The following is a 24,981-nucleotide window of genomic DNA, read 5'->3' on the forward strand; positions in this document are numbered from 1 at the left end:
TTATTAGCAAATCAAATACTTTTATCATGGCTCTTCAGTGAGCCGTAATGAACAAAGCTCCTTTCAAACATTACTGAGTGGCAAACCTAGTTGATTATTGTATAAACGGGTAAAGAAGAGAAAACATGAGAGGAGAAACTAAAATTATATGTAAAATACATTAATGACTCAATTTTTTTCTTCTGCACACCTAGTAAAAGTGTAGTTGTCTTAACTATTTTTGAATCAAGCCACCCTATTTAAGTATTGCTTAATAGATGTCCAACTCCACTGTTATGACTGGCTTCAGATAATGTTGCACAGGAGTCCTCGTTTAGTGCCTGCCTTGTACAGTGATCCTTTGCTGTTATGACGATGAGGCAAAAGTAACTTTGCAACCAATGCCCACATTTATGATTTCTGCAGGTTCATAAAGTGAAGGAAAACTGAAGAAAGATTCTAAGCACAGTCACAGTTTTACTTAGCAATTACTTCACTTAACTGAATTCCTGATCCCAACTAGATCTACCAATATAGGCAAATTTTGATGGTTTTTGCCCTAAATAAATAAACTACATATGACTGCAATCCTATATATGTCAAGAGAAGACAATAAATAAATAAAAACCCCTAATATTCCTACCTCGGTGGAAGTGGAATAGGAGTTGCCTTCTATTTTGAAAAAAAAAAAAAACACAGGTCCCATTTAAGTCCCTTGAGCTCCTGTTTATTTGCTTGAAGCAATAACAGAAGTACACTCGAGGATATTCAGAGGATTACACCTATAGAAACAACTGCTTTAATAACTTCTAACAAAAATGCTGTCTCTGATGTGTTCAACAGTATATTTCTTCCAAGATCAAGAGTATCAACCCTACTTTGCCAGCAATTCAATTTTGCCCCATGAATACACATATTACTAACACTCTCTTAAATGTTCAAATCATGTTATAGGTTGCAAACTCATTTGGTCGGGAACATATTCAGAATGGTGCTAGCCCTATAGCTACAATTCAGAGAACATTAGTATGTTAGCACGGCTTAATCCCCAGCCCAAACAGCAATCACTGCCAGAGCTATTCTGAAACAAAACACACTGTGTCAGGCAGGGCGAGAAGCATCCAAAGCAACAGCAGAGACTGAGGTTGATATTTTTTTAAAAAAAACCTCTTTGAAAGCAAACCTATCCTTCTTTCTTTGTATGGAGAGAAAAGTTGTGTTGCAAAAAAGCAAAGTTCTAGAAAATATCAATCAGCAGCTTTTCCCATCACCCATATGGTCAATTGTGATTCTTGTGCTATGATGAATCTATGTGGCAAAGTTAATTCTGCAGTTATCTTTAGCCTGCCAGCTCTATATCACTCTGAAATAATTACAGTTTAATCATTGGTTCTACTCTGTTTTGTAGCATATAAAAGTCATCATCCTATTCTCATTTACTGTTATAACACTATTTTCTTCATTGTAACAAATAAAGCTTATGGGTTTGGGGAAAATAATGGTCATTTTATTTTTATTTTTCTATTTATTTATTAACCCACCTTTATTATTTTTACAAATAACTCAAGGTGGCGTACATATCTAACATAACTTCTTTTTATTTTCTCCACAACAACAACCTTGTGAGGTGGGTTGGGCTGAGACTGATTGGCCCAAATTCACCCAGCTGGCTTTCATGGCTAAGGCGGGGACTTCAACTCATGGTGTTCCACTTTCAAATGGAACCTATGCACAAATAAGTACACAAAATCTACACTCTTAATTCTTGATTAGATGTTAAATTATACTTTATATGCATTTATATAGGGAATTTTTAAAATAACCCACCTAAGAATGTCTCCATATTGCAGGTTATCATTTCTATTACTCTCATATTTCAGATGTAACGCTGAACATTAATTGCTTTAATGCCATCTCTTAGGGAGTGCTTTGATTCAAGAACTTGCAGTCTAACTTCTAGCACAGTCACTAACAGATTCATTAACATAATGAGCATGCTATGCCTATTTCAAAATTCTATATCCCAAGCAAACAAACAAATCTATTAAATCTGGAAAGGTTATATTCCATAGTATGATATTTTTTAAAAAATCAGACTGTTCTATAGCAATCAAAGATACTTGTGTCATAATTTTAGGGGAGGCAAACATTAACACTTGTAAAGTAATGATGATATAGATTGATTTTAAAATGTTTTTATTCCTTCTTCCTTTTACTTTCTCTATTTTTTATCCGGTGAGCCTGAAACTCAATTTCAGTGACTTCCAATTAAGAATAGTTTTTAACTGTGTTGAATTGTGTTCATATAAATAATCTGGAGTATTCCTGCCTTTGAGGCATGATATAATTGAGAATGCCCAAGACATGAATCAGTGGGTTATATCAGTCAGCTATTTATTTGCTGGATTCCTCAATCAGACATAACCTGATCTCCTTGCATGTTGTGGTAGTAAAAATGCAACCATAGTTTGCACATTTCACCCTTAGATAAAAAAGCTAAGTTGATTTTGAAAAAAAGTTTGTCCCAATAGTATGACTTAATCTAGTTTATGATGCCTTGTTTTTCTTTATACAGACTATAAAAGCTTAGACCACCAGAGAAAAGGAAGACTGGCTTGGAACTACATATTTTTGTTTGTTTGATATTAACAAATTTAAAGCTGGCCAGGAAATAAGAGGGAGAAGTATGTGTGTGGTGGTGGGGAGCTACAATACAGAACAAAGCTGCTTTTCACCAAAGTGACAAAGAATTCTAGGACATGAAGACAGGGAAAAATAATATTACATCAGGAAACATAACCTTATGTTTGTTACCATCCTCAAAAATTACAGTCTATGCAGTATTCTCTGCAACACAACTTCTCTGCAAAGTGGCAATGAAGGCAGAGATTTCTTTCCCAAATAAAGTTAATATGAATATTTGAGAAACGTGAAAAAAGGTTTCCAATTCTGTAATGAGACAGGTTGGTTCCTTATAAAACAACTAAACCTCTCCCCCTCTGATTTTGACGAAATTCCTCCATGGTTTAAATGGGCATGCAGGGCAATTTTGGAATCTTAGCAAAATCTTGGGCAATGAAATCTATATAGCATTCAGTCCTTTTTCTTTCTCCAATTTTTCAGAAATAGGATGACTTTTGAAGGTGCAAGAAAAGAAAGAGGCAATGTTTTGGTACCTTTAAAGGCCAACTATAAAAAAGTAAACAGATGAGATTAAACGGCATCTTACCTGGTAGATCATGACTTTAAAGTTCCTACGCTTCAGCAATTCCGTCTCATTGGATTCTAACTTCTTGATTTGTCCAGCTTGTTTCTCCAGATTTTGTCGGACAGTTTTCACGTTAACACTGACCTTACGAACTTTCTCCAACATCTTGTTAACTGTATTGCTGGTGGTGGTGTGGGCTTTGGTGAGCTTAGCCAATTCTCCCTGGATGCTGGCCACTACACCATCCATTTCTTGCTGTCTCTCTTCCAATTGAGTCTGGGTCAGCTGAATCTGATCCACAGCCCCAATAATCTTGTCCAAAAGGGTAAGCACCATAACACCATTGATCTGGTCAGATTTAATGGGTTCTTCAGCAGTTGGCTCATCCGAAGCCTCAGATGCAGTTGGCTGCTCGACGATATGGAGGGTGGTGTCTGCCATGGTCACTTAAGAATTCTGACTAGGAAAATCTGGAGAAGCTTGACACTGTAGTGACAAGACAGAGAAGTGAAGGCTGAAACTGAGATCTCTCAGTTCCGGGAGGCCAGACAGAAGCCAAGAGCTGAGCGTGTGGATTTATGCTTCAATTGAAATGGTACAATCCTTGCAAAGCTGTCAGGGGAAACTGTCCTGCAAAATTTTCCAGACTCTGAGGCCATTGGTTGACTCCACCTCAATTGAAGGAAAGGACGCTCTTGCCAAATGCTTTGTCGACCCACCCCTTTTTTTCTACAATGATTAAAATAGTTGGAGAGGAGGCAACAGCTTTAGCATGTGAGCACAGGCAGAGTTTGAGCGTTCGCTCACTCCCTCACAGAGGAATGTAAAAATCTAAACTCCAACAGCCTCCGCTGCTTACTAGGTGGTGGGAGGGCAGGGATTTCTTAGCAAGATTTCTCTGGAATCTTAGAGGGAGGAGGGGAACAAATATTCTGTACAAAACTGATAACAGAAAAACCACCTACTCTGTGAATATCAGTGAATATGTAACAGGGGCTGGGATGGGAAACAGCTGCACGGAAGAGTACAGCTGGGATAACCCAGAAACTTCTGTGTTGAGACAGGCAAGCTTAAAGTTTCATATTTCCTTTTAAAGGCATTCAGTGACAGTTTAGGACACACACACAGCTTGGATCACTCAGTATACACAACGGGTAGTATAAATGAATTCAGCTATGCTAGAGATATCTGGACAAAACAGCATGCATATACAGCTCCAGAAACGGCTATCTGGATTAAAAAATGGAGCTCTTTGGTGCAGAGACACTTGCTAATTGTAATGCCAGGCTTGTTGTTTGCTGTGCAGTACTGATTAACTGTTGCCTGCAACAGTAGTTGCCATTTTATGGAGATGAAGCAATTCTGAACTGGTAACTTGCCATAAACAAATCTGAGGATTATTCTGCATGCTTTCTAATGTGGTCAAATGTTATGGGTCTCACTGAGAAAGAAACTTCTCTTTAATTCAAATGAAAGATGTAGGAATAGAAATTAATTCCATAAGGATCATGAATGTATAAACATCTCAGAATACAAAGAAAACTTCTCAATTTAGGTGGGCTATTTTCATTTGCCCACCTAATTCCTAACAGATAGGAAGCAGCAGGTGAAGCTAAGCAGAATCAAATCAGATACCTGTACACACAAGGCTGTGTGCTCCCCACTTCTCTTCTCTCTGTATACCATAGAGAGGTATGACTGCCTCTCTAACGATCCATCTGTTAAACTACTGAAGTTCGCAGATGACACAACAGTGATTGGTCTCATTCGAGACAATGACGAATCCGCATACAGACGGGAGGTTGAACAACTAGCCTTGTGGTGCGACCAGAACAATCTGGAACTGAACACACTCAAACCGTAGAAATGGTGGTAGGCTTTAGGAGAAACCCTTCCATACTTCCACCTCTCACAATACTAGACAATACATATCAACAGTAGAAACCTTCAAATTTCTAGGTTCTATCATATTGCAAGATCTAAAATAGACATCCAACATCAAAAACGTCATCAAAAAAAGCACAACAAAGAATGTTCTTTCTGCGCCAACTCAGAAAGCTCAACCTGCCCAAGGAGCTGCTGATACAGTTCTACTGAGGAATTATTGAGTCTGTCATCTGCACCTCTATAACTGTCTAGTTGGGTTCTGCAACCCAACAAGACAGATACAGACTTCAGAGGATAATTAGAACTGCAGAAAAAACAATTACTACCAACCTGCCTTCCATGAGGACCTGTATACTGCACGAGTCAAAATGAGGGCTGTGAAAATATTTACAGACCCCTCACATCCTGGACCTGAATTGTTTCAACTCCTATCCTCAAAACGATGCTACAGAGCACTGCACACCAAAACAACTAGACACAAGAACAGTTTTTTCCCGAACGCCATCACTCTGCTAAACAAATAATTCCCTCAACACTGTCAAACCATTTACTAAGTCTGCACTACTATTAATCTTCTCATCATTCCCATCACCCATTTCCTTCCACTTATGACAGTATGACTGTAACCTTGTTGCTTGTATCCTTATGATTTATGTTGATATTGTTTCCTGATTGCTTATTTGTACCCTATGAGTATCATTAAGTGTTGTACTTTATGATTCTTGATGAAGGTATCTTTTCTTTTATGTACACTAAGAGCATATGCACCAAGACAAATTCCTTGTGTGTCCAATCACACTTGGCCAATAAAATTTTCTATTCTATTCTATTCTGTTCTGTTCTGTTCTGTTCTGTTCTATTCTTTAGACCACAGGTAGGGAAGATGGCCTCTTTAGGACTTGTAGACTTCAACTCTTCTGGGAATTGAAGTTAAGTCATAAAAGGGCTATTGTTTCCTCATCCCTGATTTAGATTATTGAGAGTAAAAATGCACTCCAAAAGATTTTAGGAAGCATAATTCAAAGAAATCTATAACTTCTCTGCTCTTGAAAAAAATCCACAATAAATCCTTTTAGCTTCAATTTGGAAATGACAGACACTGATCTCAGCGTTTGTCTAAAAGAACCCAAGGCAAGAGGAAAATTGGATAGAAAAAATAAAACAGCAAACATTTGTTTGGTTGGAATTCATGGTTTATAACTAGCCTTTAAAGAAAAGAGAGAGCTAATCTTCCCCCTAACAGCTGTATAGCAGCTATAAGTCACTGGCTTTATAAAACAAAAAGTCTTCTAGCTAGAATTAGTTGCTTCTTACTCCTGCCAGCATGGGCAATACTGATAAGAAAATTCTATGGCTCTAAATGCAATCGACATTGATGGACTCTATATAGCCATGCAGAGTCACCTTGTAGAGAAGAAGGGCAGTATAAAAATTAATAAATTAAAAGATGGTTTCAGCACAGCAGGAAAAAGCAGCCTGAAGTAGATCCAAAGGTGCTTTTCCAAAAGGTAACTGGACTTCCTTGGTTTTTTTTCCTTGAAAACTTTTTGCTTCTTATCCAAGAAGTTGAAGAAGCTTTCTTGAAGAAAAAAACCAAGGAAATCAAGTTGCCTTTTGTAAAAATACCTTTGGGACAACTATGGTCTGGATCACGGGTATCAAACTTGCGGCAGCATGTTGCCATCACGCGATGTATCACAATGTTTTTCCACTTTGCGGAGCTGAAGTGGGTGGCCTGCGTTGATGCATCTGGCCCATGGGCCGCCAGTTCGACACCGCTGGTCTGGATGGTTGAGAATCCCCATAGACATTTAGCCTGGAGTAGAAATAATGAACCTAGTCTGAATGCATTCAAGGAATTGTTAATGCCATTCCTTTTGAACAACGTAAATGGCCTTACATGAATCAAACGGTTGGTCCATTTGACAATATTAACTAACTCTGGTGCTTTTTTTAACACATGTGAAAGAATAGATACTTGACAGATGTATTAGTGTACAGCACATCATTTTTATTGCTCACATCAGACCTCCACACCCAATGTCTTGCAGATGTGCAATCCTTTAGTTTCTATAAACCCCAGCCAGGATATGGAAGTTATTTTAATTTGCTTTGGCTTGTAAAAATAACGTCTGGTTTATTAGCCTAATGTTTGGGAGATAAATATATATACATAACTGCAGAAATCGCATGATTCAGTTTCCAAAACTACATCAAACATCTTCATTATTTATTCATGTGTCAGGCTCAAGTGACAAGCCAGTCAATCAATTACTGTTGCAACCAATGGATCAACACTTAGTTGATCTGAAAAAAAGTAGATCCTGTACTTGTGGGAGAGTACAAGGAAGAAAAAAAATCCTACATACAGTATTTTTCAGAGTATAAGATGCACATCCCCCCTCCCGAATAAAGTGGGTGGAAATGTTTGTGCGTCTTACACAGTGAATATTACGGCAGGGGAGGGGGGTTGGTGCAGCATCGATCAACTGTTCTAGAATGGGCGGTGGCAGTGAACGGGCAGTGGTGAACGGGCCGCGGCAAATAGGTGGCAGCGGCAAAGGCAAACGGGCGGTGGCGGCAAATGGTTGGCGGTGAATGAGCCATGGCAAAATGGGCTGCAGCATATGGGCCACGGCAAATGGGTCAGATGAATACTGGATGGATGCTGGGAGGCAGATTTTTTTTCTTGTTTTCCTTCCCAAAAGCTAGGTGCATCTTGTAGTCTGGAGTGTCTTATAGTTAGAAAAATACGAATATATATACATCAAGAAATTGCAAGGCAAGTGACATCATGCAGAACAAATGAAAAGGTATAAGGAATAGTATATTAAAGAAATTAATGTCCTAAGAGAAAGGAAACATATCTAAAACTAGCTCATACCAACACTATATTGCTCATCTTTCTATCTTCGTAACCCATTTTTGCTTCATCGATATCCTTCTGGTTTTTTAACTACTTTACCTTTATCTTTTTCATAATCTCATCAAGCTTATCCAAGCAATGTTTTCTTGCTCTTCCCCTTCCTCTTAGCTTGCTTGCTCTTTATTTTATATCATCAAACGATCTTAAGATACTTTTGTACTGGTCACACTCCTATAATTAATCCACATTCATTCAATCTCAAATAAATCTCTTCTTATTAAATTCCCTCTTAAATACCCAATCTGCATAGCATTCAATTTATTTTTATGATTTGGTTAAGCAGTAGACTAGAAACTAGGTTACTCTTGAGTTCCATCGCTGGTAACATTTCTCTCTCAATTCTAGGAAGGAACTGGCAAACCACTTTAAAAATGCTGCCAAAAAGACCTGCCATGACACTTGTCAAGAGTGAAAACTGACTTTAAGGCATAATGTATCCTACTCTCTTATGCAGGTAATCGTTAAAAAAAATCATTTAATGAATGTTTTAAGTTACAACAGCACTGAAAAAAGTGACATGATTGTTTTTCATACTTCTGACTATTGCACATGATCAATAAACCAAATGTATATAGTTATCAGCATACACAAAAACATATACATTTATATCCCCAACTGACACACCTCTCAAATCACCGTAAGCATTCCTTATATATATTGATCTGTAAGTACAATAAACAGCCAAGGTAATATTGCCTTATTCACAGCACCACTTCTAAGCATTCCACTTGTTATCACATTTCACCCATTATATACTCTTATAGTTGTATTCAGCAAGTAGTCAAGCTATATTTATACAGAATAAACATTCGCATTATCATACATTATGTCTAAAGTAATGAATGCATAATACATTCCATGTCATTCTTTAATCATCTTCAGCTCCGCATTCAATAACATCATTCCACAAATCCTTCTCTTTAAACTGATGCAACTAGCTGTGTTAGACAGCTTGTAGGAAGCAGCAGGTGAAGCTAGGTAAAATCACACTGAATACCCATTCAGTTAGCACAGGAGCCCACCAAAGCTGTATGCTTTCTCCATTATTTTTTTCTCTCTATACCAATGACTGCATCTCCAACGATTCCTCTGTTAAAGCACTGAAGTTTGCAGATAATAAAAGTCATTGGTCTCATTCCAGATGACGATGATGATGATAATGCATACAAAAGGGAGATTGAACCACTGGCCCTGTGGTGCAGCCAAAACAATCTGGAGCTGAACACACTTAAAACTAGAGATGATAATAGATTTTAGGAGAAGCTCTCCTATTCTACCATAGGATATTGGACAACACAGTATCAACAGTAGAGACCTTCAAGTTTCTATAATCTGCCAGGACTTGAAATGGACACCTAACATAAAACTATCATTAAAAAGGCACAACAACGAATGTTTTTCCTGCGTCAACTCAAAAACTTCAGATTGCCCAAGGATCTGCTGATACACTTCTACAGAGAAATTATTCAGTCGGTCATTTGTGTTTCTATAGAACTGTTTGGTTTGACACAACAACCAAACAGGACAGTTGAAGTACAGACTTCAATGGACAGTTAGGACTGCATAAAAAACAAATGCAACTAGCCTGCCTTCTATTGAGCACCTGTATACTGCACAGGCCGAAAAGGGGCCTGAGAAAATATGAACAGATCCCTCACATCCTGGACATAAACTGTTTCAATTTCTCCCCTCAGGACGCTGCTATAGGGCATTCCATGCCAAAAGAATTAGATAGAGGTAGCTTTTCCCCCATGCCATCACTCTGCTAAACATCTAAATCCCACTGTCTTATGCCTAAAGAATTTTTATTCTTCTTGTCTTATTTTTCCTACTATCTTTTCTTATTGGTACTGTATCTAATGATTTATGAACTATGACATCCCTTTGATGTTTCTATGTATACTGAGAGTTTATGCACCTGAGACAAATTCCTCATGTGTCCAGTCAAACTTGGCCAATAAAGCATGTCCCAAATCCAATATTTATTCTTATTAAGGGATGCAGCAATAAGAGATAGTAAAATGCATTTTTGGATTTAAGGAACCCGACTTATAGGGTTGCAAATGTATCATTGTTGTAACATTTAGTAAATTAGTTATGTACTGGACTAATAACTCCAACCCCTCAATGGCTAGGCAAAGTATGCATCATTTTATAAAGACAAATTATTTATCCAGAATATTTATATGGCTGCCCAATGCAGACATGACTTTGGGTGGCATACAAAATTATTAAAATGAAATTCAAACGAAAAGTAACAAACATCACTAAAACAGAAAAGATTAGAAATCTTACAAAAGATAAAAGAATTTTGCTACTCATAACCCCCTCAAAAAAAAAACAATGTGTTGCATCATTTACAAAGAAATTGTATTCATACATAAGTGTAAATACTAAATATTGGGTAACACTATTCTATTGCTGTTGCGTATTCTATTTTCTGGATCGCCAACATCCAGTGACGCAATCTGTCATCTGCACGTCTATAACTATCTGGTTTGGTTCTGCAACTCAACAAGACGGAAACAGACTTCAGAGGATAATTAGAACTGCAGAAAAAACAGTTGCTACCAACCTGCCTTCCATTGAGGACCTGTATACTGCACGAGTCAAAAAGAGGACTGTGAAAATATTTACAGACCCCTTGCATCCTGGACATAAACTGTTTCAACTCCTATCAAAACGACGCTATAGAGCACTGCACACCAGAACAACTAGACACCAGAACAGTTTCTTCCCGAACACCATCACTCTACTAATCAAATAATTCCCTCAACATTGTCAAACTATTACTAAATCTTCACTACTATTAATCTTCTCATTGTTCCCATCACCCATCTCCTTCCAACTTATGACTGTAACTTTGTTGCTTGTATCCTTAGGATTTATATTGATTGTTTCCTAGAATGATTCAATTGCTTATTTGTACCCCATGACTATCATTGTGTTGTATCTTCTGATTCTTGACAAATAGATCTTGCCTCTTTATGTACACTGAGATCATATGCATCGAAGACAAATTCCTTGTGTGTCCAATCACACTTGGCCAATAAAGAATTCTATTCTATTCTATTCTATTCTATTCTATTCTATTCTATTCTATTCTATTCTATTTTTTCTATTCTATATGGCACAACAAGAAGAATAATCCTATTTTCTAAACGGCTCTGAAATATTTTTGTACATATCAGAAATTATTAAATAGGAATAAATAATAAATCTGTCTTTTTCAATTGGTGCTCTGTAGATTCTTTGAACTAGAATTGGAGCCTAAGAGATCGGGCAGTGCATTACACCTGAAAAAGCCCGATCAGAGCCGTCCCCTTCGTTGCCCCTGATCCTGCCCGAGAAAGGGCGATTTGGGGATGAACCCCGTTTTCCGAATTAAATCCTCAAGCGTCCATCCCACTCGAAAGGAAAAGGCTCCCGACGAATAACGTATCTCTCCCGTGCAGACGGGCCACTGAAGAACCAGGCCGTCAGTATCGCCCCACACAAGCAAGCGAACGACGCCCCGCCCACCAGCGGGAGAACAGATCCACGAGCAGAAGGCCGGACCAGCCCGTCCTGTAAGGAGGGAGTTACATCGTGACGTGGTGACGTCATTTGACGGAAGCTCAGGCGGCAGCTCTGGACTGAGGCTGTGGGTCACCCTTGGGGAGGTAGGTGGGGGGGGGCGTCCTTTGGGAGGGGGTTCTCTTTCTGCGGAGGGACTGAGGGGAAATGGCAGGGTGCCCTTTGTTCTGGGTGAGGGGAGCAGTGGGCAATTGGGGGATGAGCGATCTAGTCTCCATCCGCGGGATGCAGTGGTTGTGTGAAGGGGCTTTTGATGCTGGCGATCTTCCAATTTAACGCTTATATCTCTTGCCCTCTTAATCCATGTTCTTTGGTTAAAAGGGAGAGGAAAAGAGAGGATTTTACTGGTGTGAGGTTGGGGAAGATGGACATTGGGCGGGGGAAGGGAGGTCATCTCGTGGGGGTGGGCAAGTTTTTCCTTGCGATCATACCTGGGTCATCATTGAAAGGAAGGGATCCTTCGTCAACATTTTTGAGAGGGCAGGCATTTCGAGAGAAATATTATTTTATATTGCTCTTATTCGTGTACATGGGGCTTTATTTCTTTATGAACAAGGAATATTGGGGATTGGATGATCATGGAAGGCGGTTGGTAAAGGAGGAATATTGGATAGCTTTCCTTTCCACTTCTTTACCATAATTGTGAAGATTATATGCCAGGGGTGGGTGGGTGACCAGTAGACCCTGTGGTGTTCAACAGGAACTAGCAGCTTTCTGACATTCATTTGATGATTTGGTGGGGCAGGATCTGAAATATAAATAAATTGAAAAGAATACTAATTTGAAAGGAAGGAATGACTGTTTCTCAAAAATTATTGTGTCATTCTCTCTCTCTCTCTCTCTCTCTTTCTCTCTCTCTCCACCCCCCCATGATTACTAAAGGCGGAAATGTTAATTATCTATGGGATTTGGAAAAGGTTTGGTTATGCAGCAGAGGATAATATATGAATAAAAATATCATTGATTCATTGCAGACGTATTATCAGATCTAGGCTGCATAAATCTGGATGGCCATTAGACAGCAGCAAAGAATTTTGTTTCTTTTCCTGCCATCTAGTGATAAGTGGACTTTTGTAACATAAATCTGGTATCTGTAGCTTTAGGATCTTTGATGATTTATTACCCCGATTTTTAATCTAATTGCTAGATCTTTCTGATTTTGTTAATATGTTGTATTAATTAAACATTTTTGATCATAATAATAATTTGCTTTTTAAATCTTCTCTTTTAGATTGGATAATGGCTTCCGTTGTGTTTTTGTACAAGGCTTCTTATTCTGTGTTTGTCAGCCTGCAATATAATGAGTAGGAGGCTGGAAATGTAGTTTTGTTCCTTGTGGTTTCCAGTTAACTTTGAATGATAGCTTGTATATATCATTTTTAATGCAAAATATACGATCACATATACATTAAAATTTATTGTGCATCCTATTGTTTAAAAAGAGGAAGTACAAATCTTTTGAAAGCTGTTCAGGTTCTACAGGTTCTCAGGTGGATAATATAATTCTGTTTATTGGCATGCTTAATTCATTAATAGGAAGCATAGTTAGGCATTCTACAAAGTGTTTTGCGTTAGAAATTAGTAAGTGATGCTTTATAGATAGAGAACAATGCATTTGGTTGATGGGAATTCAAATATTTCATGGATTTGCTTAGACTTATTTCTGTTTGCTTAGCATTTTCATGTCTATTAACATATAATTAGTGCCTCTGCATTTTATGATCTTTATTGGAGATGCCACAATACCAAGTATTTTTTGCTTCCATAGATCCCTAAACTATGATCTCTGGATATGGTGTGTTCTTTATTGAAAATTGAATTTGGAATCCTTAGGCTACAGGTGAATCTGCTGCAATATGATAGGGGCGAAAAAAAGCTCCTTCACTGAAATAGCTGTCAACTATAAATCACCAGTAGTGTTTCTAAGACAGAAGGTACTGTTTGATATTATAAGAGGGGCTGACGTTTGAAGCTTTAGTTACAAGGCTGAATAATTAATCTCAGAAACAATTATCTATAGATGAACTACCTAAATTGGGATTATTTGAATGGCATATAGGATACATTAACAGTACATAGAAGTCACTAGTAATGGTAATGTTATATTGCAGCTTCTAAGAATTGAAATAATTACAGATATATGGATATTTACACATTCCAAATGTGGAATAGCACATTAAAATCGGATATGACAGTCTTTTGGAAGTTGTTGGTTAGATTTGATATTGAGGGTAAACTGAGCATGCCAGAAAATGAGTCTCTTAATGGACATAGGCACATACAAAACAGTCATTTAATAGATTCTAAACTAGTGATATAGAAGTTGCTCACTGCTATCCCTCTGGCCTTCCAATTCTCTGTTCCCCTAATTAACATAAAGCCTACTCAGCATTTTTATTTCCTAAGAATGCCATGATAATTTGTCACTATTAAAGTCATAACGTAAGTTAAACAGTTTTTACTCTTCTTCAAGGGTAATTTGTAAAATTTCAGATCTGAAGTTAATTCAGATGTATAGACCCTTCAGATGTATAGACCCTGGATTTATGTAAACTTATCTTGATTTTTTTTTCCCCTTAAGGTATATGAAGATTCTCATCCTATTTTGATTGGCTTCTATTTTCACCATGGGTGAGCTCTTCCGAAGTGAGGAAATGACCCTGGCACAACTTTTCCTTCAGTCTGAAGCAGCATACTGCTGTGTCAGTGAATTGGGAGAACTTGGGAAGGTCCAGTTTCGAGATGTACGTATTTGCTTTGGTTCATTAATATAGTTATTATGCTCCAAAAACATGATTTTGTGCTCAGAATTATTGTTTCTTTCAAGAGCATTAATGGGATATCTTTCAGTTACGTATGTGATGATTCAGACCTATGATTGATAACAGCTATATTTGATAAGGGTCACTTTTTAAGGTTAATCTTATTAAAGATTATAATTACAGTAGCAAAAACTAATACAAACAAAAAACTAGAATAAAAGCTGTAAAAAAAGAAGACAAAGAACAGAAATAACAGAAAAGAAAAAAAATAAAAATATAGCAAAGAAAAAAATATAAAGAAGTGATCCCCTTCTTTATCACAACAGATATAAACCATTTTAATAATTTATCACATTCTCTTAAAATACAACAAATGATCTTTCTGTATCCCATCCATAAAAATCCATAAAACTTTGCCATTTCAGTCTTGATGTTAGCAAAAGTCCATTAAAAATTATCAGAGATAACAACGTATCTGTTTTAACCTTGATCAAATGTACCAAATCTATATTCCTTTTACTTTTAACAATCTTCATCTTTAATTTCTTCAAATTATGTCCTAGAAATTGATTTTATTTATTTATTTATTTATTTATTTATTTATTTATTTATTTATTCATTCATTCATTCATTTTGTCCCATCTTACATGTTCTTCAAAGTTTTAACAAGCCTCTTTTGTAAATCGAAAACAGCAAACTTATCCAGATCATTGTTTTGTCTATTTTTTTAATTATTAAGACACCAATTTCTTTTGTACAATATGTCAGTGTAATGTCTTTTTCTATGTCTTTCTTGTAATCTGTCATTTTTAAACTCTTTTTCAAGTGAGGCTCAGTCTTATCAGGTAATACTTGTTTCTTTTCCCGCATCTTTTATATATAGTCTATAGAGGCAGACACTCTTAAAACTGACTTCTGAGTCCATTGTTAAAAAATATCCATTAACGTGTTCAGTGTTAAAATATTTTACTTCATTCTGTATTAGTAAGTTGAATTTGTTTTCCTTTAATTGTATTTAGTTCCTTTTTACCTGTCTAGTGTCCAATGTCTTATTTTTAAAAAATAATTCAAAGGAAAGCATTTTCCCACAGGAAGGAGTCTTTGTAATTAATTCCAAAACCTTATTTCAAATTTATCTGGATTCCTAATCCTTTGACTCAACCTAGCAAGACAGAATGGCTCAGCCATGATAGACTTGCTCCCTTTCCATTAAATGTTGCCATCTAATGGGATCTAGGTAGCATGTCTTTTCAAAAAGCAGCCTCTGCTCTGTGGATCACGTTTCCCCTTCAGATTTGGCACTCTTCCATCCTTCTAGTCTTCTGAAAAGTATTTTAGACTTGACTTTTCCTTCAAGCGCTGTGATTCGATGAGAGGAATTAACAAAGTAGTACATGTGGATGCTCAATTTTGGTGCCAGGTTTTTAATGTTTTTTGGCTACATACATTCATACATGCATACATAGATATATTGTTTCAATTGTTAATTGAAAGCTGTCCAGAATTCGATATAAGATGGGCAACTGTATAAATGTTTTAAATAAATAAATAAATCTATTTACAACTTTTAAAATCAAAGTCTTAATTAACTTGTTGATGTGCTTATGCTCATAATTAGGTTCTTTATGCTCATAATTAAAATTTTCTTTCATTAAGGATTGAAAGAAGACTCATCACATATTTTCAGATTTGTTCTGAAAATTCTAGTAGCAGAAAAGTAGTTAATAAGCAATTTCCAGATAAGATTAGAAAAGGAAGTATGCAAACTTGGTGTTCTTTTAAAAGCGCCAACTGCTTTTAAAAGTTAAATTGTTTGAGCAAGATGACTATTTTCTTGTCTCTCAGTGCTCAAAACCTCCCAGAATCTGCTCTCTTGTATCTTCCTGAGGACAAACCATATGAGCGCTTGTAAGCAATCTGCTGTCCTCTCTTTGTCTAGAGAGGTTTGAAGAGCCACTCTATCACTGGCTTCTTTGCTGCAGTCATTGGTTCTGCTTTTTATGGCGCTGTCTTCAGTCCTCCATTTCGTCCTCTGAAAGTTCAATGGTCAGATTGTTGAACTAGTTTCTGAAGTGAAGTTGGAGGCAGAGAGTGACACTCTATTCATGTTTCTGCATAAACTAGTATATGCGATTATAATTACATGCATTTATTGACAGCTAAACCCTGATGTGAATGTGTTCCAACGTAAATTTGTTAACGAAGTCCGAAGATGTGAAGAGATGGACAGGAAGCTCAGTATGTCATTGTTTTCTTTTACTTGTACTCTTTATATAGGTTTATAAGACTAAATTAGGTTCTCTTTCTATATTTTTGTATATACGTTAGATTCGCACTTAGTGCCAGTTCTGATTTTTGAATACAGGTGGGTCTCACCTAACAACCATTCATTCTGCAGCCATTCAAACTTACAGTGGTACTGAATTAATGGCACTTATGATGCTTAAGTTGACTTAACTCATGCTTAACTCGTACTTAAATTGGCAAGCATCCTCACGGTCATGTGATTGTGGTGTCCTGCTTACAATTATGTCATCGTGGTATCATGTCATTTGACGGCCATTTGTGACCTTCTTTTCTGGCTTCCTATAAGCAAAATCAATGGGTAATGTGACAGGAGGTCACAAATGGTAATCATGTGACATCCTCGCTTAACACTTGTGATTTACTTAACTATGGCAACCAGAAGTGCCAGAATTTATATTGCTAAACGGTTCAGTTATATTTCATGATCACATATACTTATATTAAATTTGATTCTAATTACTGACATTAAATGAGGATTACCTGTGACTCAAAATTGACTGGGTTCACAGATAATGTTAACTTATAGGCTATTTTTTATTTTAAAAAATGGCAGAGTTAGCATAACACACTAAGCCAAAAATAGATAAATCTTATTATATGCCTTTGGTGTATCTTAAATAAAATACCTCTATTGCAATAGACTATTTTTTGTGCTTATTCATTTTTGGGATGCAAGATGATGTAACATATTGAGACCCGCTCTGTTACGTTGATTAGCAACCATTTTGCTTGGTATCTCGAACATCTTTAAAAATATTGCCAGCTGCTTCCTGTTTTACTGCATTTAATTTAAAAAAACAAAAACAAAGTAGAATGAAGAAATTGTGGATGTTCCTCTCCTTACTTTATATTTCTATATCTCTGTGATATCTCCTGTAGAGGCTGTGGAAAAGGCTAGAGCTCTGCTTGCTCTAGCCTTCTGTACATGTGTTGACAGAATTAACCTCAAACTAACCCTTTGATTTAGGGCTAATAAGATGAGGAACAAAAGAAAAGATAGATAACCCTTTTACCAAATTTGATTACAAATATAATTAAAGCACAATTTACCATAATCCAGATTTGAATAACACAGAGCTAAGTAAATGCCTTGAAGGTCTGTTATGCTGCTACCGAAGGCTATCGGAAATTCTTATAAATTGTATGTTTAATGTAACAAGAATGTTCAGTAACTATATGACTGGAAAGTGTCCAGTAGCTATGTTTAATTATAACTCAGTTTAAACAAAGATAAAAACAGGCTCTTCTTTAGTCCCCCAGCTTTTGGGATTGTGATCTCTACACACTTGCAAAGTATGAATATGGTCATTGCCTGGAAAAAGAAGTGCATCCCGTACTACGAAAACATGTAGTAACACTAGTTAAACTAACTAACTAAATTAACTAACACTAGTTAAAATAGTGAATTTAATTATTTATTTTCTGACTTCTGTTCAGGAACTCAAGGTGACATTGTACAAATATAATTAAAGAGTATACAGTTTTGAATTTTAATATTTGCCTCTTTTTTTTTAATGGAATGAGATGTCTGGAGAATGGAGGAATAAATTGAAATTATGGATTTGGGTTTGTGAATCATTGATTCATTTGTTTTCTGATACAATACTGCATATCTTCAGTCATAATGTCACTATGATTCTTTTTCAGGATTTGTGGAAAAAGAAATTAAGAAGGCCAACATTCCCCTCACAGATACTGGAGAGAATCCGGAAGTGCCATTTCCTCGAGACATGATTGACTTGGAGGTAAATACATTATGTAAAGAGTTGACAATGCAAAACAAATTTTTCTGCAGTTGGCTATAAAGAGGAATTATCAATATCATGCTTCCCCATGGTATTAATGTAAGCTTCTTCTAAGTGAATAGTTTAGAAAAAAGTGCAAAATACAATATTTTTTCTTAGTTTTGAACTGGTTTCTCTCAGGAGCAAATCCCTTGAGTATTGATTTTAGTGAATAGCTATGGTAAATTTGGATACTGTACATTTAGCTATAAATATTCTGCTTTTCATTACTAAATACATAAAGCCACAAATATACTTTCAATAAAGGCTACAACATCATAAATAGCAAGGCTTTGATAATAAAACTAAACAGATTGTTATAGTATAGAAACAAGTTGTGTACTATGCTAATATATGAAAAATGAGAAAAAAAGATTTCATGATATATTCCAGTGAAAATTGGCACTTAGGTATAAAAATCTATGTCACATCATAAGGAAATGTGCATATTGACAAAGATTAATTCTAGGACCCAAATGTACCCTTGCTTCCTACTTTTTGTGACATACCCATATCAGCTCTTTTTCCATTCCCTGTGTCTTATTTTCTGCCTTGTTACCTCCTTCAATTTTTTTGTTACAATATAGTGATTCAGCACTGATTGCTCCTAAACCATCAAAGCCTCTTTTTTGTTTCCCTGATAGTATTTCCTATTTCTGTTACTCCTTTCTATCAGAATGTGAGTGCGTAGCAAAGACAAATAGAAAAAGCAAATAGGCCAAGAAGCAGCTTAAAATTGAGAGATCATTCTAGTTCACTTTTGTGAGATTTTTTTTTTTTGCCAAAAAGAGATTGGTAAACAGTTACCATTAAGCTTCTTATGAGATTCTGGTGCTTTGATATTGAATTATGTGTTTGTGTGAATATTAGCATTTGGAGGAGGCCGGGAGAAATATTTCAAATATTTAAAATTCTGTGTTGATTAAGAAAAATAGTGGATGAAAATACAATTTGGATAATATAAGTCTTTGAATTACAATCCTAACTGGGACCAGAATTTCTATTGCTGAGCAAAGTGGTAATTAAGCACATCATCATGTGATATGCTGCTGATTAGTAGTTCCTGCAGTACTGGTTATGGATGTTAAACAAGGACTGTATGGTCGCTAGGTAAAGTCATGAGACAGGATAGCTAACAAAGGGTAGGGTGGACAAAAGGTTGGAAATAGATGAAGACATAGATGGGTGGCGGATGAAGGAATGAAGCAGAAACCATTCACACAGGACAAGATTATATAAACTGTGGGACACTACCAGTATCATCAATCAGTACAGCTGCCAAGCATCCACATTTAGATTACATAATTGTGGTAGTACCACCATAGCTGGAGCTTCAAGGAATGTTTCTTATTATCATTCATTCAGTGATGTTGTAACAAACGGCGTTTAAATGTATTGATGTAAGTGGAGGACTACCTGTATCTGATTCAGAACTATAACTTGGAGAATATGTATTAATTAACAGTATACATTCTCAACAGAACTTAAGCAAGATTGCAAAACAAAATTTAAGCAAGATTGTTTCCCATGTATATATCACAGCATAGCAAGTATAAACAATTATAGTTTGATTTCTAGGGGACCTAAATGTTTATAAATGTTTATAAATTAGCAGAAGCACAAAAACTAAGTTTTCCCCCCATCTTTTTTTCAGTCATTGTTGACAGATTTGCTTTGTCTATCTTTTTCTTTTTTCCATATGCACAAATAATAAGTAACAATACAGAGGAGACCTTAATATTAAGTAAAAAGCCATGATAGAAAGAGAAACAGTTGTAACATATTTTGATGTAATTTTGATGTAGTTATATACATTCAGTTACCAATCATTTGTTCAGCAAACTTAACGACAGTGCTGAAAAAGGAGACGAGTGGTTTTCAAAGTTCCAGCCATCACTGCAGTCCATAGTCAAATGGTTGCATCTTGGCATTTGGCTTCCACTTACAGTGATTGAAGTGTCTTTTGGTCTTATGATTGTGATTTGCAATCTTCTGTGTCAGCTTCCCACAAGCAAAGTCAATGGCGAAGTCAGCAGGGAAGGTTGCAAGTAGCTCTGATAAGTCACTTACATCTTGCAGCCTAGCAAAAATCACCAAGGTCCTACTGTGCCTTGAGGGCCACTTACACATTTCCCCATATGTGGCAGGAGCTGGTTGCACTTATGCTGTATCTTACAGGCCATCATACATCCTCCCCAACTTGGTAATAGCAGTGCCTGGTTCCTCCATGCACCACGTTACCTTCCTACTGGCCTGCTTCCTGTAAACCACCTGGCACTCGTTTAATAAACCACAGTCCTCGCTTAACAATGGCAATGCAAAGTGTTGGGATTGCCTTCATTAAGTATTGTGATCATTTATTGTTTCACTTTTTGAATGCATTGCTTAGTGATGGAAATTCCAGTCCCAATTACTATTGTTAGCCGAGGACTATACGTATTCACTTTTGGATGCAAAACTAATAATTTTATTCCTATCGATATTGCAAGATGAAGTTACGCAAGATGATCATAGTTAATAATGATACAATACTGTATGTATGTATGTATGTATGTATATGTATGCATGTATATATGTATATATATGTGTGTGTGTGTGTTTGTGTGTGTGTGTGTGTGTGTATATATGTATATATATTTTAATGGTCTAAATCAAGGGATTCTCAAACATTTTGGTGTTAGGATCTCTTTACATTCTTAAAAATGATTGAGGACCAAAATATCTTTTTATTTATGTGGGTTATATCTATTGACATGTACTATATTAAAAATTAAAACAAAGAAATGTTAAAATATTCATTTATTTTATGCCTTCGGTATGACCTGAGCATAGCTCATAAAATCATCTGCTACAATGTCCTTCCTGTCAATGACTACTTCAGCTTCAACCATAACAATATACAAGCACACAACAGATACAAACTTAAAGTGAACCATTCCAAACTCGATTGCAGAAAATATGACTTCAGTAACAGAGTTGTTAATGCCTGGAATGCACTACCAAACTCTGTGGTCTCACATCAAAATCCCCAAAACTAAAACTGTCTACCGTTGACCTCACCCCATTCCTAAGAGGTCTGTAAGGGGCATGCATAAGAGCACCAGCGTGCCTACCATCCCTGTTCTAATGTTCCCTTTAATTGTATTCATTTTATGTATTTAATTCATGCTTATACTTACATATATATTATTTAATATGTACTCGACAAAATAAATAAAATAAATAAATATTTGAATTTTGTGGACTACCTGAACAGCTCCCCAGGCCACACTTTGAACTTTACTTTTTAAAGTTATTTAAACATTGGAGTATTAGATGTCTTTATTTAATATTGTGCATATATCATTGTATCAAAATACTGTAAATATAATATGTATGTTCTACAACAATATAATTTAAAAAATTAGAGAGAAAATATTTGGGAACTTTCAAAAATGAATTTTCAATAATTGATTGATATAATTTGTATATAAATAGATATAAAATGTAAAGTTATTGAACTTTAAATTGAGGCCTATGCTGCAGCATTTATATTGAGGCTAACGTCTGTCCAACACTGCATCATGATTCTTCATTGTAGTTTACATTAATATGCACACTGAAAAAATAAACATGCCTGAAGTATATTGATAATTGCTTTACTTTTTCTTGTTTCCTCCCTATCACTTTCTAGGCAAACTTTGAGAAAATAGAGAATGAGCTCAAAGAGATCAACACCAACCAGGAAGCCCTGAAAAGAAATTTCCTAGAACTAACAGAGTTGAAATTCATACTCCGAAAAACTCAACAATTTTTTGATGAGGTCAGAATATCGGAATGTTTTCAATTCTTATCATCTGGGCCAGCCCATCATAACCCACTGTTTTCCTTCTTACAAATGCCTACTTAAGTTGCAATTTGGGTTGGTAGCTCTATTTGCTTCTGAGGCGTTCTTGCAAACTGTATTTTATCATTCATGAACATTTGGGAATTGGTCATAGAAAAATCTATTTGTACTCTTAGTTTCTAGGACATCTTGCAGGCACACAAGGATTTAGAATATCTCTAAGCATGTTTTACAGTTAAGTAGAAAAGAGAGTTTACGGAAATACAAAGACATAAAGTGCTATATTTTTAGAGCACAGTGTTAAAGCAGAAGTGATTGAATATTCTTATATGTTTAAATCAGGGAAGGACAATCTTCTTCTACACTTTTCTCCTACATATCTTATGCTCCTTGACTATTGACCTTACTGTCTCAAGCAGTAAACAGTAAAATTATAATCCAATAATTGTAAAGAACAACACATTACTTATCATTGCTGTAAGCCATAATTTTACTGGCCTGAGGTCAGTAAAATTATAATCCAAGAATTGTGAAGAAAACACATTACCCATCATTGCTTTAAGCCATAATTTTAATGGCCTGAGGTCCTAAACTCACTTATCTGGAGCATTTTTCTTCCAAATCTAGATTAAGGAATTTTATTGAGGTTTTCGCAGTCTTGTTTGGCTTCAAGAAAAAATAAAAGGGAGGAATTTAAGAAATCTGTATCTACAAATATCTTCATTGAAAAAAATAATTTAAGTCAAAACTTTCCTATTCAGAAACCCTGTTACTGGGCTATACTTGGTTTCAGGTATACATTTAGATTTAGGTTGTTCAGTTTACAAACATTATATAAAAACGGGTTTTTGGGTGCATTTTCAGTAATTACTTGAATATGCTAAAGATATGAAATCTTCTTATGCAGTGCTCCAAACAAGAAGAAATTTGTTGTGTAAACAGAATGATTAATATATATATATATATATATTTAAAAAGTCTTTTGCACTATGGCTGTTTTCACTTGCTTTGTGAATAATGATGTGGTGAATCTATACAATAATGGTGCTGGGTGCCTAACTTCAGATGTTGAATATCAGCTTGCAGATTGTGGTTTTGGAGTTATTGATGTCTGTGTACACATGCAAGTAAATATTTCATTTTTTTTACTGCCACCATGACAAGAAAGGTCAATTACTGTTTTTAAAACAAAAGTTTAATTATAACAGTTATAGAATGTCTTTTGAAAAGGTGGTGCTTGGAAAAGCATCCAACCTTTGTGCAACATGTGCTTGTCCAATTTTTCTTTGTCTTGTCAACATGCATGTATTTGATCTTCTTGAACTGCTTAAGAGCTAATTTAAAGAACATTTGAATCCAGGTTATCTTGGACAACATCAGCTGCGAATATTAACTTTAATTCATGCAATTATTTTTATATTAGTCTTGCATATAATGACAGTCCTATTTCCTTTTCAGTAGATTATCTAGTACCATGCTGAATATTCTCTGAGTTGTTTTCTCTTGGACATGACTGGAAAAATGTTTTTTTCCTCAAGGGCAGATGAAAATTAACTATGTAACTTAGATCCTTGCAGTTTGCCCAGAATACTGGCTTGAATTTTATCAGCATAAAATTCATAACATATCAATGATGTGAAACAGCTTGTGCTGGACATTCTTACATTAAGACAATTTCTTCTAAACCACATTGCCAATTTTTTATATATCTGATATCTTTTTTAATGCAAGAACTACCCTAATTTAAACCCCAATGCATTTTAAAGTGGTACAATCCTAACACATTTGAAGTATTTTTACTGCTCTTTGTAAGAATTGGGCTTTTCAGCTTCGAACCCTACATAGCATGTGGTGATCAATAATATCACTAAAGAAGAATAAAAAATGTCTATATCTGGACTGATCACTGTGGATTCCATATATTGTGCTATAACTTTGCATTGAGATCTAGCCCTTATAGTTACGAGTTACTTCATGTTCATTCTTTGAAAAACTTTACATAACCAGCTAGCAGGGCTCCAAATTTAGAGTGTGTTTTTAAGGTGGCATGGTCTAGTTGCTCCATCTTCCTTTTTTTAACCACACTAATTGCTGCATTCAACATTTTGAAGACTTTATAAATCTTTTGGGAGAGATTTTTTTAATATTTGTTGTTTAATAGCAAGAAATGGCTCGCAAGGCTTGCAGACTTTGATTTAATTGAGGTGGAGTTATAGGAGAATTTGGGGCTCACTGAATAAAAATGTTTGCTCTGCCGGTGTAGCCATTTGTTGCATGTCAAAAAAGAACACAGTGATTTTGATTCTATTAACTGCTAGTCATTTTCTCATTCTTCATATCTTTATCTTGTAAAGAGCACAGTGAGAACTGGAATAATATCTCGGAATGTATAAACCATAACTGTTCAGAATAGACTGAAACAAGACTGGAAAAGTAATGGTTAATGGCATGCAGTTCCCATTTCTTTCCTCTGATTTCTTTCTTTCTTTTTCTTTTTTTCATCATGTCCCATCTTTAGTTCTTATTTGCATCTGTCATTTCTTCCTTCTCACGGTGATCCTTGCTGCAGGTGCTGGAAACTGAAAATATGTCTCCTGCTTTATGTGTTCTGGCAGAAGGATCTTGACTTGCTTCTTCTATATAGTTGCTTATGAATAATGATCATAAATTGGGTTTACTTTCCACTGTTTTGAAAATTTAATGTTTCTTGCTTTAGCAGAGGAGAT

The 24,981-nt window shown here is 35.8% G+C and overlaps 2 protein-coding genes across 7 annotated transcripts in view; one reads left to right on the forward strand and one right to left on the reverse strand.

Annotated features, from left to right (window-relative positions):
* Positions 1–3,839, reverse strand: part of CAVIN1 (caveolae associated protein 1) — a 38,405-nt gene extending 34,566 nt beyond the window's left edge. Inside the window, exon 1 of the mRNA XM_058180014.1 lies at positions 3,209–3,839. Coding sequence (XP_058035997.1) covers positions 3,209–3,628 — 420 coding nt within the window. The 5' untranslated portion in view covers positions 3,629–3,839. The remainder of the gene's footprint in view (positions 1–3,208) is intronic.
* A 7,669-nt stretch (positions 3,840–11,508) lies between these two features.
* Positions 11,509–24,981, forward strand: part of ATP6V0A1 (ATPase H+ transporting V0 subunit a1) — a 60,752-nt gene continuing 47,279 nt past the window's right edge. For 3 of the 6 annotated variants that reach the window (XM_058179841.1, XM_058179840.1, XM_058179842.1), the window contains exons 1-5: positions 11,510–11,662; positions 14,158–14,320; positions 16,498–16,576; positions 18,293–18,390; positions 22,103–22,231. In XM_058179841.1, the coding sequence (XP_058035824.1) occupies positions 14,204–14,320; positions 16,498–16,576; positions 18,293–18,390; positions 22,103–22,231 (423 nt within the window). In that variant the 5' untranslated portion in view covers positions 11,510–11,662; positions 14,158–14,203. Of the gene's footprint in view, positions 11,663–13,385; positions 13,511–14,157; positions 14,321–16,497; positions 16,577–18,292; positions 18,391–22,102; positions 22,232–24,981 lie in introns of those variants that run through there. The other 3 variants (XM_058179837.1, XM_058179839.1, XM_058179838.1) reach the window with 2 other exon arrangements.

The sequence above is a fragment of the Ahaetulla prasina genome, chromosome 4 (assembly GCF_028640845.1).
Source record: "Ahaetulla prasina isolate Xishuangbanna chromosome 4, ASM2864084v1, whole genome shotgun sequence".
NCBI classification, from domain to species: domain Eukaryota; kingdom Metazoa; phylum Chordata; class Lepidosauria; order Squamata; family Colubridae; genus Ahaetulla; species Ahaetulla prasina.